The sequence below is a fragment of the Octopus sinensis genome, linkage group LG19, assembly GCF_006345805.1.
Source record: "Octopus sinensis linkage group LG19, ASM634580v1, whole genome shotgun sequence".
NCBI classification, from domain to species: Eukaryota; Metazoa; Mollusca; class Cephalopoda; order Octopoda; family Octopodidae; genus Octopus; species Octopus sinensis.
The window spans coordinates 33,657,441-33,675,131 of NC_043015.1; the positions used below are offsets into that span (position 1 = coordinate 33,657,441).

The 17,691-nt window shown below is 40.3% G+C and overlaps 1 protein-coding gene across 9 annotated transcripts in view; it reads right to left on the reverse strand.

The window, feature by feature from the left end:
• LOC115222095 (disks large 1 tumor suppressor protein) overlaps positions 1–17,691 on the reverse strand; it is a 598,849-nt gene that overhangs the window by 427,158 nt on the left and 154,000 nt on the right. For all 9 annotated transcript variants that reach the window (XM_029792201.2, XM_029792206.2, XM_029792205.2 and 6 more), the window contains exon 3: positions 7,950–8,083. In XM_029792201.2, the coding sequence (XP_029648061.1) occupies positions 7,950–8,083 (134 nt within the window). The remainder of the gene's footprint in view (positions 1–7,949; positions 8,084–17,691) is intronic.

A 17,691-nucleotide genomic window follows, 5' to 3' on the forward strand; every position in this document is an offset into this window, starting at 1 on the left:
AACACATCTGTAGCCAGATTATGTCATAGATTAACACACACACAGAGCAAAGATAAGTCATCTATATAATACATCTGGCTATTTATCTCCAGCCCTTAACTGGCCATTCTATGAACCATACAATCTGTAGTTTTATAAACATTATAAATGTTTACATCCTACAAATATAACTTCAACTTTTCCCACCAACCTCTATGACTCTTACAAAATATCAAAAACACACAATATATATATACATATATATGCTAGCATGGGTGTTAAATGATGACGATTATAATATATATATATACTAACTATAGATACATGTACCCAATGAGTGAAGTTTACCGATCTATATTTTTGAGATGAGGAATTATTACATTATTTACAATGTCCTCACCTTGTTTGTTGTTACCACAATGTTTTGACTAATGTGCTCTCCAGCATTCATCAGGTGTTCTAGTGTAATTTCGGACGCCTTTGACTAATGGGGGTACTCTGTTCTCATTCCTAAGGTTTTTTTTTTTGCTGACATTATTTTTTTCTGTTGATATTATTTCCCAAGTCCCTGCCTGGGACTTAATATCAACAGAAAAAAAAAAACAACTGCAAAACAGAATACCTTAGGAATGAGAACAGAGTACTCCATTAGTCAAATAAAGGTTGGGTTCGGAATTCTATCAGAACACCAGATGAAAGCTGGAAAGTACATCAACCAAAAAGTTGTGCTAATAACAAAGTGAGGACACTATCTGTCCATTGCAAATAATGAAGTTTACCAGTACCAGTAACTCTAAGCTTGAGTACTATATATTGGACCGCAGTGATTAGCTGGCATCAAAACCAATCTGGGAGATAATACAGTATCTGCCAGGATAACATCCCTTTTACACCCCGTACATATATATATATATATGTATGTATGCATATATGTAATACCTACATTAAATGTGTGTTTGTGTGTGCGCATATGGTTCTTTCTGTCTTTATATTGTATTCTTGCAGGTTGTTCCTTTGGTTGATGGAAAAATGTGAATGAGATTTAGGTGAGGTGTAGGTAGTTAGGGGAAGCAGATGTGTAGGAAGAAATGGGTTGAGAGAAAGGAGTGGAGAGAGTTATTCTGGCTTGATAGACACAGCATGCATGTAACTGGATATTGTTACTTAAATACAGCTAGACAGAGTCAGTTGCAGGTCTAGGACAAAGCCATTATACACAACCTGTAGCAGATCTAAGCCACAGAAAGTATAGACCAGGGCTGGCCAACCTGAGGCCTGTAAGCCACATGTGGCCTGCAGACTTTTATCTTGAAGCCCGCTTGATACTTTCTTGAAATGTATTTATTTAAACAAACATTTTAATTAAAGCTTGTAATGAAAAGTAAAAAAGAAAGATTCTACTGTTTTTGCAACAATCATTGAAAATTTAAAAGTAGCAATAAAGCAATAGCCCACAATCTTATAATTTTAAACAAATGAAAAGCATGAAAAATTCTTGATTCTGTAATTCGACTATTAGTGCATAAAGTATACAAGTGGCCCTCAAAAACTTCATGATTAAAGCGTCCTGCAATGTAATTCGAGTTGGCCAGGCCTGGTAGAGACTATTAGTAACAGATCTGAGAGAAGGGGAGAGAGAGAGATAGAGAGAGAAAGAGTATAGAAAGTTAGTGTCTGATCTAGGAGAGAGAGAGTGGGTAAAAGCAATCAACAGAAGATCTAAAACTCAGAGTTGGCACAACTAGGAGAGAGAGAGAGTATGGCAGAGACTAGAAGAATTAAGGCAAAGAGAGGAGCAGATTCAGCACAGTAGGAGTATAGAGAATGTGTAGCAATTCTAAGAATGAAAGAGTATGCAGAGTCAATAGCAGGGAGTAGAGATGATACTCTGCAGCAGATTTGCAACAAAGAATGTCAGTAGCAGATATAGAAGAGGAGGATTAGAATAAAATAGTATATGTAACAGTGACATCAGGTATATAACATTCAGTATATGTGTAATATGTGGAGGCACGTGGCTTGGGTGTCAGCACCATGATTGTAAGGTTGTGGTTTCAATTCCTGGACCAAGCGATGCGTTGTGTTCTTGAGCAAAACACTTCATTTCACATTGCTCCAGTCCACACAGCTGGCAAAAATGAGTAACGCTGCTATGGACTGGTGTCCCATCCAGCTGGGGAACACATACGCCATGGAAACTGGGAAACCGGGCCCATGTGCCTGGCTAGGCTTTAAAATGGTGCATTTAGTTTTATTATATGTGTAATATACAAAGTATATCAATTATGTGTGTGTGTGTGTGTGTGCATACACAAACACGCATGTGAAATGGTATGTCAAACTGCATTCCTTTACATCAAAATGTAATTTAGCCATTCAATAAATAAAGATCAATAAAGTAAGTACCAGACAGAAGCAAGACTGGTATGGATGTGAAATAATCTAGAAAGTAATACTCTAACATGGCCACTGTCCAGTGACTGAAACCAACACACACACACACAGGTACACTACATTATCACACCTCCACACACTGCTATAGAAATAGACTAAAATCTTTTGTGAAAATCTTGCATGCACACACACACACGCACGCATGCCCACGCACAGACAGCCAAAACATTCATTGCTCTGAAAAATGGTGTCATGTAATAAAGAATAAATCTGAAGCAAAACAACTGAAATATACAATGTAACCATTTATTTAATGATGAAGAAGGTAGCATTGAGTTGAAGAGAGGCATTTAGATTTAATTAAATTGATTTTAGGTTTAAAATATAACCATTAGTTACTGACAGCTCAATTTATTTCATTAAACAATTTCTCCAAAATAACGAAAACTAGCAAGTATTTCTAGAAAAGAAAAACTAAACAAACTGAAGACAAGTCAATGGGGCATGAATAAACCAAACTAGGAATCAACTCTATAATTACTCCATACTAAAGCAGTTTAGTCTTTAAAAGAACTGGGTGAAAAAGTCCAATATTGATTCTATCCTCTTGAATCCTAGCTCAATTAAATTATAAGCCACCTTCACAAAATCTCCATAAAAAGAACATTAACGAGAAGAGGTGCAGCATTATTTCACTTTTCTTAAAGAGATTTCAATCCAGGATTCAAATCTTCACTCATTCAGTCATTTACCAATTATCTTCTTTATCTCTCACTGTAGCACCATCCTCCTGCAAACTTTGGTGAGCTTCCAATTTGGAGATAAGCTTTCGTGTGATAGCAAAATTACAAGATGTAATATTTTCATCATAATGTTGGCAAACCAGTTTTAATCTTGGTCAGAATATTTTCCAATTTTATAACAATACAATGGCTGACACCTTTCAATTGCAATAAGTTTTGAATTCTGATAGAAATGAAAAGCACTTTGTTTTTATGCAACGAACCTCCCAGTAGGCTCGAAGTAGAATTAAGCTTCTTTACTAAGAATGTAATACAAGGGAATTCAAAACCTCAATCCTTGGGCAACATGACTGAGCCACTACTTGTCATAAATCAAACACCAGTTCCTTGGAGCATAAAGAATGAACATTGCACATCTCTCTTCTGTTGTGAATTCTTATCCTTAAGTCTTTAAATCATTCACAGTTTACCTAAATCTGTAGATCTGGTATCATTTACTTACTGACATAGAGAGAGAAAACAAGCTGAGATTCTTTTGATATCAAATACATTATGGCATGCTACACAAGTGAAAACAGACCTTGTTGCAAGCAAAAATCAAATACTGAAGATAAAACAGACAGCACATGTAACAGAGTGTGAAATATATCAGGTTGGTCACAGTGTGTCTCTTTTTGGTTGTTAATCATAGGTATAGACACCTTCAACACCACAGTGTTCTGTGTATTAAATAAGTCAACACGATTTTAAACACCATTCTTTATAAAAGGTGTCTCTAAATTGCTCAATTTCTAATCAAATCTTTTTCCTTACATCTTTGCTAATGAAGTCATAAGACTGCAACAGATCTATCATTATCTCTGATATTTGCCAGGAATTTCAAAATAGTAATAATATCTATTAACTAATAATGTTTTTTTTTTCCTCCCGACGTACTTATTGTTGATTATGAAAACTAAAAGCCTTGACCTCCCATAAGACCAGAATAACAATCAAAACAAAAGCCCTTAACATGATTTTGTCTTAGAAATTTTTTACGAGGCAAAACACTATTTAAAACTACCTCTACACTCTACTTGCAGTCTCTTACTTATTCTTGGTTCATGTAAGGAGCATGTGTGGGCAAAGATGAGAAAGAAAGTGCAACTGAAAACAAGCGAATGTTGAGAGAGAGAGAGAAGTAAGGGAAGAGAGAGAGAACAAGGAAAGTACTGATTGACACACAAATTGATCTGGGCTTACAGGTGATCGGCTATATTTGAAACTTCAAACGCTCTTCAACATATCACCCGTGCACACATACATATATATAGAACTTGTAAGTACAAGGTGACTTATCATGTAAACAGTGTTATGTCTTTTGATAACATTCAATCTGAAGAAACCAGACTGATTCATCTTACAAACTTGCTTTCTCAGAATAAACAGGTGAACACACAAACACGCTCATAAATGTGTGTGTGTGCATGTATGTGTAGGTGTGTGTATGTGGGCCTCTGTGTGTGTGTGCATGTGTATGTGCTACTGTAGTTTTTCATGCAGCCATTTTTTTCTTTTTTCTTTTTTTTGCAGCTAAAATAATAGTTTTTTTTTTTATAGGTGGATGCCCTTCATTCTGATCACCAGTCAACCATGAAGGAGGAGTGAAACCTGTTATTTTCAGTTCAGCAAACTGGAGCAAGTAATGGGCCTTTACCACCTCCGACATTCACTGCACCACAACCCTGAGCAACCACACACCAATCAGCCGCAGCACCATCACCACAACCATAATCAAATAAGCTAACTTTGCAATTACTTTTAACCTCTCTTTTCACCTCTAAATCCAGTTTTTACCAGACAGCCCAACCCCACCATATTGTCTGATCACTGACTGATCAAAGTAGCATACATTGTAACACATGACAGCTACATCAGTCCATATCACTACACAAACACCATACAACAACCACACAACTACTTCGCATAATATCTCTATCAAACTTCACACCATAGCATCACAAAACAGACCTCATAACACACAACCACAAAACAGACCATACATCATACTGTAACCTACCCACCATACACTCTACAACTAAGCATTTGGATCTCCATCAGTTCTAAACTAACAACTCTTCAAAGTAATTACAACTACCCCTTGATCAAGTTAAGTGAGTGACTGGCCCCACCCTCTCAGGTATATTCTTCATATCGTTTATACAACTAAAGATCAAGTGGTTCAATACACAGCTACAAGTACACAGGCACAGAATGCCAGAACAAAGTCATTATCGCTTCAACACCTCAAGAGAACATTATCAAAACAATTAAATGAGTCACAACATGTGAACCACTGTACCATGGTTACCAAACTACTGACCCAACTATCTAACACCTCTTGGATGAGAGATTTTCACTCACACCATCACCACACTCATGGGAGTTTTCTTATGTTACATTCAATCAACTCAGGTGTAAGTTAGGGGTTACTTATGTCTTCAATATTTTCTACATTAATGATTCCCACATTCATTCCAATACAAGACCAACCATTACACCTCCTTCATCTTCTGTACACATACAAACTTAGATATCTAAACAAACAGCTTCTTTGACAAGAAACATCAAAAATGTCCTGTAATGAGGCCATCACAAACAAATACTTTTCAAGAAACTCTCAACCATTAAATCTAGTTGTCTTGCACTTCATGGTCTCTCTATATATATCCAACATGCAACTAAAACACTGAAAGTTACTACAAATACTTAGCCCTCAATGTTTGATCTTCCATGGTCACTACCACATACAATGCCAAAAGTTTGACAGATACGAATCTGTCTGTTCAGAGAAGGAAGATACTTGAGTAAAGATATTTTGCTGGCCCTCCACAATGCTCAAGAGGGACACATACAGGAGTACTGATACATAAGGGATTCAGGGGTTCCCACACAAACATACACACATGAATATCCTAGACTATAAAGAAGCCAATTAACTGGAAGGTTAATTTGCAAAGACTGTTTCCTCTCACTCACACATCTACAACTACTACAACAGCCTCTGCTCGTCTGAACCAGCAAATACTGGATATCACCCTCACCAGGATTTACTCACAGCAAACCCTTATTCATTGCATCTCATGAAATGCCCATTAAACAGTTGACCATCACCAATTACAGTCATCTGGAATTCTTTCTCTCTCCATCTCTCTCTCTCTCTCAAAATATCTCACTAAAGGCATCAACCACATCAAACTGACCAGCATGGAAAGTATTGTGATGGTCAATGCCACTGTCCCTTGTTTTACAACTATATAAAAACTTCCACTGTCAACATGACCTAACCTCTACCACCACCACTACCACCACCACCACCACCACCAAGGTGATCTAACACCTTAACCAAGGTGACCTGACACCACTGCCATCACCACGTCCACCACCACATCTATTATTCAGTAATAAAACTGAAACCAATAAAAAGATCCAATTTCCAGCTGTCCACTTTATTACTGACATAATTTTACGAGGGGGGGATATATTATATATATTGTATATTTGCAGTGTGGCAACAGGGGAATGTGATGACAGGGTGGTGCTGGAGGTGGTTGTGTAATGGTGATTTGGTGGTGGTATAGTATTTGTGATGTGGTAGTAGTGGTATGGAGGTGGTGGTAGCAGTATAGTAGAAATGATCTGGGGCTGATATAGTAGTGGGGATGAGGTACTGATGTAATAGTGTACTCTTAAGGTGGTGATGCTGGTACAATAGTGGTGGTTGTGGTGTAGTAGTGATGATAATGGTGGTGGTGGTGATGGTGGTGGTGGTTGTGGTGGTGTTGTTGTTAAGCTTGCTGCTTGCTTATCTCTGTGAAGGCACATGGCTTAGTGGTAAGGGTATTTAGATCACAATCATAATGCAGTGGGATCAATTCCCAGTGGAACATTGTGTCCTTGAGCAAGACACTTTATTTCACATTGCTCCAGTCCACTCAGCTGACAAAAAATGAGTAGTACTTAAGGGTCAGCCTAGTCACATTTTGTGCCATGCTGAATCTGCCTCAGAACTACATTAAGGGTACACATGTCTGTGGAGTACTCAGCCACTTGCACATTAATTTCATGAGCATATTCTTCCATTGCAAAACTTCATACAAATTGTAAATTGTCTTTGAAATGTCTCCTTTATCTGATGCCCCTGTGGCAAGTAAACCATTATGTACAATCCTCCTGACACTAAGGGGCCTCCAACTAGAGCTAATGAAAGAACCACACTAATCCAAGACCACCTGCATCATCAAGGGCATGTGCACTCTCCCAAATATTGTTCTCTGATCCACAGGTACATGCTTAGACTAGTTCCATCCACTCCACACAGTTCCAATACTTCTTCACAAACTCTGCAACAGGCACAAGGCCAGAGATTTGGGTGGAGAGTAATTGATTACAATGACCCCAGCACTTGACTAGTAACTTCTTTTTTTTCTTTTTTTAAATCAATGTTGGCAGGGTGGAAAGTAGAATTGATCTCAGCAGAATTAATAGTCATTTCTGATACAGATAAAATGTCAGAAATGTGTTGTGGAGAAGGAAATATATTTAAGTTATTTATAAAAACAATGTGATTTCAATTTCGGATTAATCTTATTGCTATGTCTTTCAGTAGAAATAAAATCCAACCAATCAGAAATTTTAGCTTGTTAACAAGGGAAGGAATTTAGAAAGAAAACCTGAAAATTCATAAAGTCTTATTTTTCATTTTTTCCCCTTTTTTTCTTTTTGGAGACAAAAATAGGGGAGAAAACTCATAACAAGAAGAAAAAAAGAAAAACAAAATGAGAGTTGACTCACGTCGAACTTGGGTTGGCTATTTGTGATTGGTGGCTCCTTTTCCCATTTACTGGCAATCTGTAAAGTTTCCAAAGTCTTCTGTTGTGTTGACTTGGAATCATCTAAAAGTGTTACTTCGTAAAATTCCTGGATATCTACACAGACAGAGAAAAGAGAGCAATCAGTTGTGGTATGAAGGAATGATGAAAATAATTCTGATGGATTTAATGAATTCCTATTCTCATTATACACACACACACACACACACACACACACACACTAAGCCCAAATAAAATTAACTGTTATTCCAGAGGACTACTACATGTTTCCATAGCATGCTCAGAAAACAAGTTCAATTATGTAACTTAACATGTAACATTATGCAAGTTCAAAATTTCACAAATATACATGTGTATGTATTCTTTTATACATTTCAGCCCTAAGGCTGTGGCCATGCTAGAGCTCTTCCTTATCTCTCTCTCTCTGTATGTATGTATGTGTGTGTATGTATATATATATAACTTGTGTGTGTATATACATATTCTTTTATTCTTTTACTTGTTTCAGTCATTTGACTGTGGCCATGCTGGAGCACCACCTTTAGTCAAACAAATTGACCCCAGAAATTATTGCTTGTGAGCCTATTAGTCTATCAGTCTCTTTTGCTGAACCGCTAAGTTATGGGGATGTAAACACACCAACATTAGTTGTCAAGCAATGGTGGGGGGGACAAACACAGACACACGAATATACACACACACACACACATACATATATATATATATAACTAAATCCACTCACAAAGCTTTGGTCGGCCCAAAGCTATAGTGGAAGACACTTGCCCAAGGTGCCACGCAGTGGGACTGAACCCAGAACTTGTTTCAATCATTAGACAGAGGCAGTGCCTTGAAGAAGTTTTAATCAAATGAATTTATTCCAGTCCTTATTTTTTAAAGCTAGGCACTTATTCTATCAATCTCTTTTGCCAAACTGCTGAGTTACACAGATGTAAACACCAATACTAGTTGTCGTGGGGTGCTTGCAGTAGGATGGAACCTGGAACTAAGTGGTTGGGAAACGACAATAGTGTACTTATATACTCATCTATGGTACCATTATTATAAGAGTTACCTCTTATTAAGCGCTAGTTGGTTTGGTTTCCACCATGAAAGTGGTACAGAGCATGCAGAGAAATAAAACCAGGTAGCGCCACATTAGAGACAAGATTACAAGATGAAATCACTTCCTATCCTTCTCTACATTAACTCCAGCACATAAATCATACATCCATACACCATTTATGCACAAAGAATGTTGGCTGTTAAATTCATCATGGGTAATTGCATTGCAGTAAATATATTGTTTGATAATTTCATTATAAGCTAATTACATCATGAGCAAATACATCGTCAATAAATTCATAACAATGTGTTTTATCTGCAAAGTAAATACATCAGTAAACATTCTTTAAATTTGTTTATTATCACAATTTTCCTTTCTCTTGTTTTTTCTTGTAGGGAAAATATGTCATATTTAATTATGTATTTGGTATTACAATGGAATAAATTCAGAATATAGTTCATAAATCAGGGAAGGGGAGAGAGAGAGAGAGAGAGAGAGAGAATTTCCTTATTCACCATAAGGTTGAGAAAAAGAGGGGATGATACAAGGACAGACAAAACAAACATTGGGGCCAGGGTATCGAATGAGACAAAACGTATGAATAAACAAACAATTAAAATATATACAATTAAATGAGAATGAGTGATTAACAAAAATGAAGCGGAGGACGTAGTTGACCCCACAAACTCACACTGAAGACTTTGCTTTCTCCTTTTTTACATTCTCGTTTAAACAGGTTCTTTCACTCGCAACATACTTGCTATAGACTTCCATCTTTTACGAAACACACTTTGCGACAGGCATTTCTTCTCCAGCCTTATTTTCCGTTTCATGTGGAAAACGAAAAAGTCGATTAGCTCGAGACTGGAGATAAACATACCTGTTGCAATTCCTTTCACTCTCGTCTTCCATACTACTTCTTTCGCCACAGCAACTACTGAAAGAAAACAGGCTCGCTCCTCCCTATTCAGGGAGGTTGACGGAACTATCTTAATTATAGATTCGCTCGACAGTTGTACTTTTCTCGAATGCGACAGCAGGTGTTCGACATAAGCCCAGAGTTCAGTCACCTTGGGGCATTGCACAATCGCGTGCAGGACAGTTTCACTGTCCCTCTTACATCTTGCACAAACCGGCGAAGGTGCACACCCATGTTGAACCATTAAAGCTCCTCTGTAACATTGCCAGGCCAGGGACTTTTGGTAATTATCCATAGGCCCCGGACCGAATGTTCTTTGGAACAGGCTGGCCAGTTGATTTTCGTCGAAGCCCAGGGTTTCTCCCAGGACATCGTCACACTTAAACTCTACTAACCCTCTATAGAAGAACGAGGTAGTACTCCCGCCACCAGCGTTGCCCGACTGGGAGAGAAGCACGAGTGCCTAATGGCACTCTACATGCCACACGCCCAACCTCGGTCTACACTTGATCCATGGGTTCAGTTTAATAAACAATGTGAACTGTGGAAATAACAGCCTGACGAACGGAGACCACACCAGCTCACCGTCCAGGTAAAGCCAGAGGTGCATAAGCCTGAGCACATGTCTACACATTTTTAGCCACGGCATCCCTAACCCACCCTTCAGCGGCTTTTGGCAGCAAATAGAGCACCTTAAAAGAGGTCTGCTGCCCCCCACAAAAAGCGAAAGAGCATGCATTCCAGCTTGTTCAGCCACGAATCAGGGCAAGGCAAGACGGTCAGGCGGTAAGTGATTACAGAGGCGATACACACCTCTGCAAACCTCCGCCCTCCCTTTCAAGGACAGCTTCCGCTCAGACCAGGTCTGAGTTAGGAGAGCCACCTTTCTCGCCACCTAGCTCCAATTCTTCTCTATCTGGAGATCTGGACCTAACCAGATTCCAAGCATTTTCACTGGCCCTTCCATCCAACGTCCCCACGATGCTGTTGGAAGACATCGACTTATCCCGGTTGACTTTTGCTCCTGCCACCACTTCGTAGTCCCTTAAGGCCTCACCCACCCACTGTAGGTGCTCCACTCGGGATATGATGACGGTGATGTCATCCGCATATGCCGAAGCTGACTTTCCGCACCCTAGATCTTGTGGAGTGCTCCTCATAGTTTCCAACCTCCTCAGCAATGGCTCGAGGGCCAAAACGTAGAGAAGCGGAGAGAGAGGACACCCATGACGTACTGAACATTCAATGCGGAACGGCTCCGAAAAGAAACCATTCACCCGAACTACCGATTCAATGTTGCTGTATAAAACGTTGATCTACCCGTGGAAGGTTGGGCCGAAGCCAGCTGCCGCCAGATACTGATGGTCCACCCTATCGAACGCTTTCAATTAGTCCAAGTGGACCATAGCTCCACCCTTGCCAGGAATCCTATTTTACCCTTTCTAAGGCATAGCGTAGAAAGTGGAGATTGTCGTGGATGGTCCTTCCAGAGATGGCACAAGTTTGCGCCTTGCCAACAAGTTCACCCACAACCCGCACCGACCTTTTTGCTAAGACCTTGGCCAAAATCTTCAACTCTGAGTTAAGCAGAGTGATGGGCCAAAAATTATCAATTAAATCCCTCTTGTTTGGGTCCTTTCTTAACAGCGCTGCCACCCCTCGGCTCACAGACTTAGGAATTCTCCCGTTCTGCTGCCAGTTGGTGTACCCGCATGCAAGTAGGTGCCCAAACAAGTCTGGCATGCTACTATAGAGTTCTTAAGGCACACCATCAAGTCCCAGCAATTTGTCCCCGCTGCAGTCTGCCAACACATCCTCGGCTTCCTCGATAGACGTGGCGAACCAGCTAGGAAGTCTGCGAGCTTCTCCCCGTGCTCCAGTCCGCCGCTCCTCCCAAATAGCTGGGCAAAATGATCGTGAAACACCTTGCACATCTCAACGGGTTCGTTTACTGATCGACCATTTGAGTCTGTCAAAGATCGAATGGTTGAGTTGTTGCCACGCTGGCCCTCTACCACCTGGCCCATCTGGTTGCGTTGATCCCTTCCTGTCTCATTGCATGGATCTTAGCCCTGACAATGCACCCTTCATGTTTAGCTTTGAGATGTTGGTCGAGTGCCAACCTCGCCGCTAACACTTTCGATGCACTGCCTGCCCTCATTACCTCATCTATTGCCTTAACTAGTTCCTTTTCTACTTTGTTTCTAGCACTAGCTAATTCTTTGCTAAACTTAATTGACTCAAATTTGATGGCTCTTTTCAGGGTGTACCACCGTTTGTTGTTGATAATGGATCCAGTTAACGCCCTCATTACTAATTGTTTAATCTGATTCCTGTAGGCTTCACAGTCCAATAGTGACTTGTTTAGCTTCCAGTAACCAGTACCTCGTCTACACATGCTATCTATGTTGAGTGTACAGGTCACTAATTTGTGATCGCTGTAGCTGATGATATGGTGTTGTGGAAATCTAAGTAATTTCTTATCTTTCCTTCTAGTTATGATTCTATCTATGTAACATCTGGACAACCCGTCGTTTCTTGCCCAGGTCCACACTGGAGTGTCTGGGTGGTCCAGTCTGAATCGATCTGCCAACTCGAAACGACTTAGCAGATCGTTGAGGTGAGGTAATCCCCTCCTATTCTTTCTCGAGCCAACATAATCTACACGTGCATCGCAAATTATGTTGAAGTCACCTAGCAATACTAACATGTTCGACGTGCCAAGAAAATTTTCTAGGCTTTTGAAGTAATCTTTCTGCCCGGCTTTTCCTTCGCAGGGAGCATAGACAGCGACCAGCCTGAACACTTTACCACTGCTGTGCGTCACATCCAAAATTACCAACCTGCCTTCCGGATCTATAAAGACAGTTCTAATCTCTAAATCCAGGTTTTTTCTGACCAGCACTGCCACTCCTCCGCCCCCTTCAAGTCGACAGGGAGAAACGTATTTCTCGTAGCCGTTTAGAAGGGGCGAAAAAGCCTGCAGCCCACTCAGTTTGCATTCGGTAATTACAACTACATCCAAACGATGCGACCCAAGGTCGTTAAAGGAGGTAGCCTTGCTTCCAATACAACCCCAGGCCACAAATATTTAAACAACCGAGTTTAAACGAGAATGTGAAAAATTAGTCGAATGTTTAAAACTTACTGTTTTAACGGGAGAGAGGGTGTAGTTTCACCCTCCTCTTTTCTGTCTGTGAGTGTTGTGGCCTGCGAGGTCATTTTTTTCGCTAATTGCCTGTACAGATGGCTCGAAAAGTTCACCTGTAACGGGCCTCCGCAAAAGATTTTTTTAGTTCAAAATAGTCAGAGTTATCTATAGTATAAAATTCGACATTTTCAAGAATAGTATTATTTACATCTGTTGCGATATATTTTTTCGCCGATTTCATTAAAACAATTTTGTCTCTTAATAGTTTATTATTTTTGTTTATCGCCGTGAAGGTGTTTCTCTTTGTTATATTAGGCGATTGTGGAGGGGTGCTTGTGGGTGTGTGTGTGTGCTTGTAGAAGCATGGGTGTTTGTAGGTGTGTGTGTGTGCTTTTTCCAATGTGTGTGTTTTTTTGGCTATATGTGTGTTTGCGACTGTATTTGTGGGTGTGGGTGTGCTTTTCTGTGTCGGAGCATAGTCCTGGGTATCCAAAGAGGGTGGATTTTTCCGTTTCCGTCTTCTTTTTGAAGGTTCCATGTTGACCCACTCCTGGATGTTGTTGTTTTCTCCTGCTGTCTACTGTACTTTGGCAATTGGGGTGCGCGATGTGGCTGCTATTTCTAGCGGTGTGGTCGTTGTCTTCGGCGTCGTGCTTGCCTCTTCTGCTGCGTTTCCTTTGGCTGTCTTCTTCTTACAGCTCAACCTTATGTGGCCTTTCTCGCCACATTTGTAACACCTGGGCTTTCTCCCCTCGACTACCACCATCATGCTGTATTTTCTCCAATTGTAAGGGAACTGGGCAATTTTTCTAAGTCTGAGGGGTTTGCTTGGATGACAAGCTCTAAATCTTGTCCAAACCAGTTTGTGTGGTGGTATCTCTTAGATTGAAGAATTGAAATTTCTTCTTCTTTGCCTATGAGAATCGCGGCTATGACAAAGGCCACATCTATTTCGGGTCGTATATCCGTGACTGTGATTTTTGAAGTTCTCTTTCCTAAGTCGGCAGGAGAACTACTCCTTCCGACTTCAATGTCCTTGTTCAATGTTCCCTAGCTTTTTCTTCGCTAGGGTGACGCACCTCTACCGTGCCAAAGCGATTACCCCACGTTATGTAGCTTGTTTGTTGCCATATCGGCCTCAAGCATTTTTTTATGGCTTCCCTCGGTACAAAATCGATTTTTTTATTTTTGACATTATAGGCGCAGGAGTGGCTGTGTGGTAAGTAGCTTGCTTACCAACCACATGGTTCCAGGTTCAGTCCCACTGTGTGGCATCTTAGGCAAGTGTCTTCTACTATAGCCTCAGGCCGACCAATGCCTTGTGAGTGGATTTGGTAGACGGAAACTGAAAGAAGCCTGTCGTATATATGTGTATATATATATATATATATATATATATATATATATATATGTGTATGTATATGTATTTGTGTGTATGTTTGTGTGTCTGTGTTTGTCTCCCTAGCATTGCTTGACAACCGATGCTGGTATGTTTACGTCCCCGTCACTTAGCGGTTCGGCAAAAGAGACCGATAGAATAAGTACTGGGCTTACAAAGAATAAATCCCGGGGTCGATTTGCTCGACTAAAGGCGGTGCTCCAGCATGGCCGCAGTCAAATGACTGAAACAAGTAAAAGAGTATATGTTTTGTATATCACCGTCTTTCTCTCCGTCGCGTAAATTAATTTCACTGGAAGGGAGCAACTTCACATTATCACCTTCTCTCTTTTAGTAAACCTTAGTATTTCTTCAATTCTTCTTTGTTAATAATTATATTTTCGCAGGGGCGAGTTGCTGCAATCGCAAAAGTTTCCATTTTTCCTCTTTTTTAGCCTCGCACGACATCTTGTCGTCTGCTTTTGTAACGCTCGCGTGAGACGCCTCTTTACTTTTACCTTCCTCCACCCACATTTTCGCCTCTTTACTTTTACCTTCCTCCACCCACATATTCGCCTTGAAACAAATTTTCAAAGTTTTCCTCTGACTCGGAAGAAATTGGTGGCAAATTCATGTTTTTCGTCGCTTCCCCCTTGAAACATGGGGGAAAGAACAGCAAAACTCTGTTGCAAGAGCAGAAAAGAAGTCGTCTCGATGACCAAAACAGCAAATTTTCACAATTTTCAGCACAAAAACGATCTTTCACGGCGCAGCAAAGAATAACACGACCGATAAGAGAGAGAGAGAGAGAGAGAGAGAGAGAGAGAGAGAGAGAGAGGAGGGAGAGAGAGAGAGAGGAGAGAGAGAGAGAGAGAGAGGAGGGAGAGAGAGAGAGAGAGAGGAGGGAGAGAGACAGAGAGATAGACAGCGAGATAGAGAGAGAGAGATAGGAGGGGGGAGAGGGACAGAGAGAAAGAGAGAGTGTGGGGAGAGAGGCAAGACAGAGTGAGACAAGCAGAGAATGAGAGAGAGTGAGAGACAGAAGGAAAGAGACCGAGAGATAGATAGATAGAGAGAGCGCGAGAGAGAGAGAGAGAGACTATGTGCGTGTGTGTGTAACTATCAGTGTAAAATGTGTAGAGTGAGGAAATCCTTTGATATTTTTTCTGAAAATTAATTCTTCTTGCCAGAAGATTTATCAAAGATAAGTAGCACAGATGATGACATCATGTCATGATAATTTAGATAATTTTTATATGAAGAAGAGTTATATTCGAATGTATGTGTGTGTGACTATTCTGTGACACAGAAGTATTTTTGACTACTATTTTTAGCGATGTAGGTGCTCATGTGGTGCCTTCGTGTGTTTGTGTATGTAGATATATATATGTATGTGTGTGTGTGTGTGTTTGTGTAAATATATATATATATGTGTGTGTAGATATATGTGTGTGTGTGTATCTCGTCTGCCGTTACGTTCTGAGTTCAAATTCCCCCGAGGTCAACTTTGCCTTTCATCCTTTCGGGGTCGATAAATTAAGTACCAGTTACGCACTGGGGTCGATGTAATCGACTTAATCCCTTTGTCTGTCCTTGTTTGTCCCCTCTGTGTTTAGCCCCTTCTGGGTAATAAAGAAATATATATATATATTGTCAATAATAAAGGGTAAAATTAATTAATTAATTTTACCAAGTAGTGTTCAGTATGTAAAACGACCATTTACGGTATAATTGAAATATTACTTTTTTAAAGTACATATATTCCATTAATTTGCCTGTACGGCTGATAAACTCGCTCGCCACACGTGGCGGTATTTTCCAAATAATATTTTCCTTCTCATAATTATTTATAACTAGCAGTATCGCCCGGCGTTGCTCGGATTTGTAAGGGAAATAACTATATAAGCATTTTTAGTGAGTTATAGCAAAAAAGTAGCAAAAAAATGCATTAAAAATGGGAAAAAATGATGGTAAATTTTTTTTTAAATCGTTGACTCATCGTAGACATTTTTAGAGAGTTACTTCCCTTATATAATAGCGAAAAAATGCATTAAAAACAACAACACCGTATTTTCCGATTTTGTAGAATTTGCTTTCGGGCTTTCTTAGCCATTTCTGTTTTGGTGTCTTCAAGCCATGAAGTCGTTGTTCTAAAAGAACGCTGGTCTCCTTGACAACGCTTTACGACGTTGATTTCTTTACACTCCCTTCCCCACAGCTTCACGAGGGAGGGAAGAAGGGGGAGAAGCAAACATGCCGCCATCGACACACGAAAAATTATGCATTAAAATGGAATAAAAAATGATGTTAAATTATTTTTAAAATCGTAGACTCATCGTAGACGCGCGCTAATAGCCAGACGGGCTCGATATGAATCACGACTATAAGATACCCGAATTTGGTTAAACTGCACCGCAAAATGTGGGAGTAGTTAGGAATCTAAATCGAAGGGGACAGACACTCACAACTACAGTTTTATATATATAGATTTCATGCATTTCACTCGTGTTTGGTGACTTCTTCAAACAAACTTTTGCAGGCATGGTGTGGGGAAATTTTAGTAGAAGGAAGCTGGCAGACTTTGGCTGAAGAGAAACAGGTAACCATTTGATGCCAAGTTCGAAACCAGTTCCAAGTTGACCAGGAATAGCAAAGGTAAGACGGTTTTATTATGTTCACTGGGATTTTTCACAACCATGCCTGTGGAAGCACTCCGTCGGTTACGACGACGAGGGTTTCGGTTGATCCGATCAACGGAACAGCCTGCTCGTGAAATTAACGTGTAAGTGGCTGAGCACTCCACAGACACGTGCACCCTTACCGTAGTTCTCCGGGATATTCAGCGTGACACTGAGAGTGACAAGGCCGGCCCCTTCAAATACAGGTACAACAGAAACAGGAAGTAAGAGTGAGAGAAAGTTGTGGTGAAAGAGTACAGCAGGGATCACCACCATCCCCTGCCGGAGCCGCGTGGAGCTTTAGGTGCTTTCGCTCAATAAACACTCACAACGCCCGGTCTGGGAATCGAAACCGCGATCCTATGACCGCGAGTCCGCTGCCCTAACCACTGGGCCAGTGCGCCTCCACACAACCATACCTGTAGTAGATTTGTGACTATTCTGTGATACAGAAGAATTTTTGACTTTTATTTTTAGCAATGGAGGTGCTCATGTGGTGCCATCATGCATACACA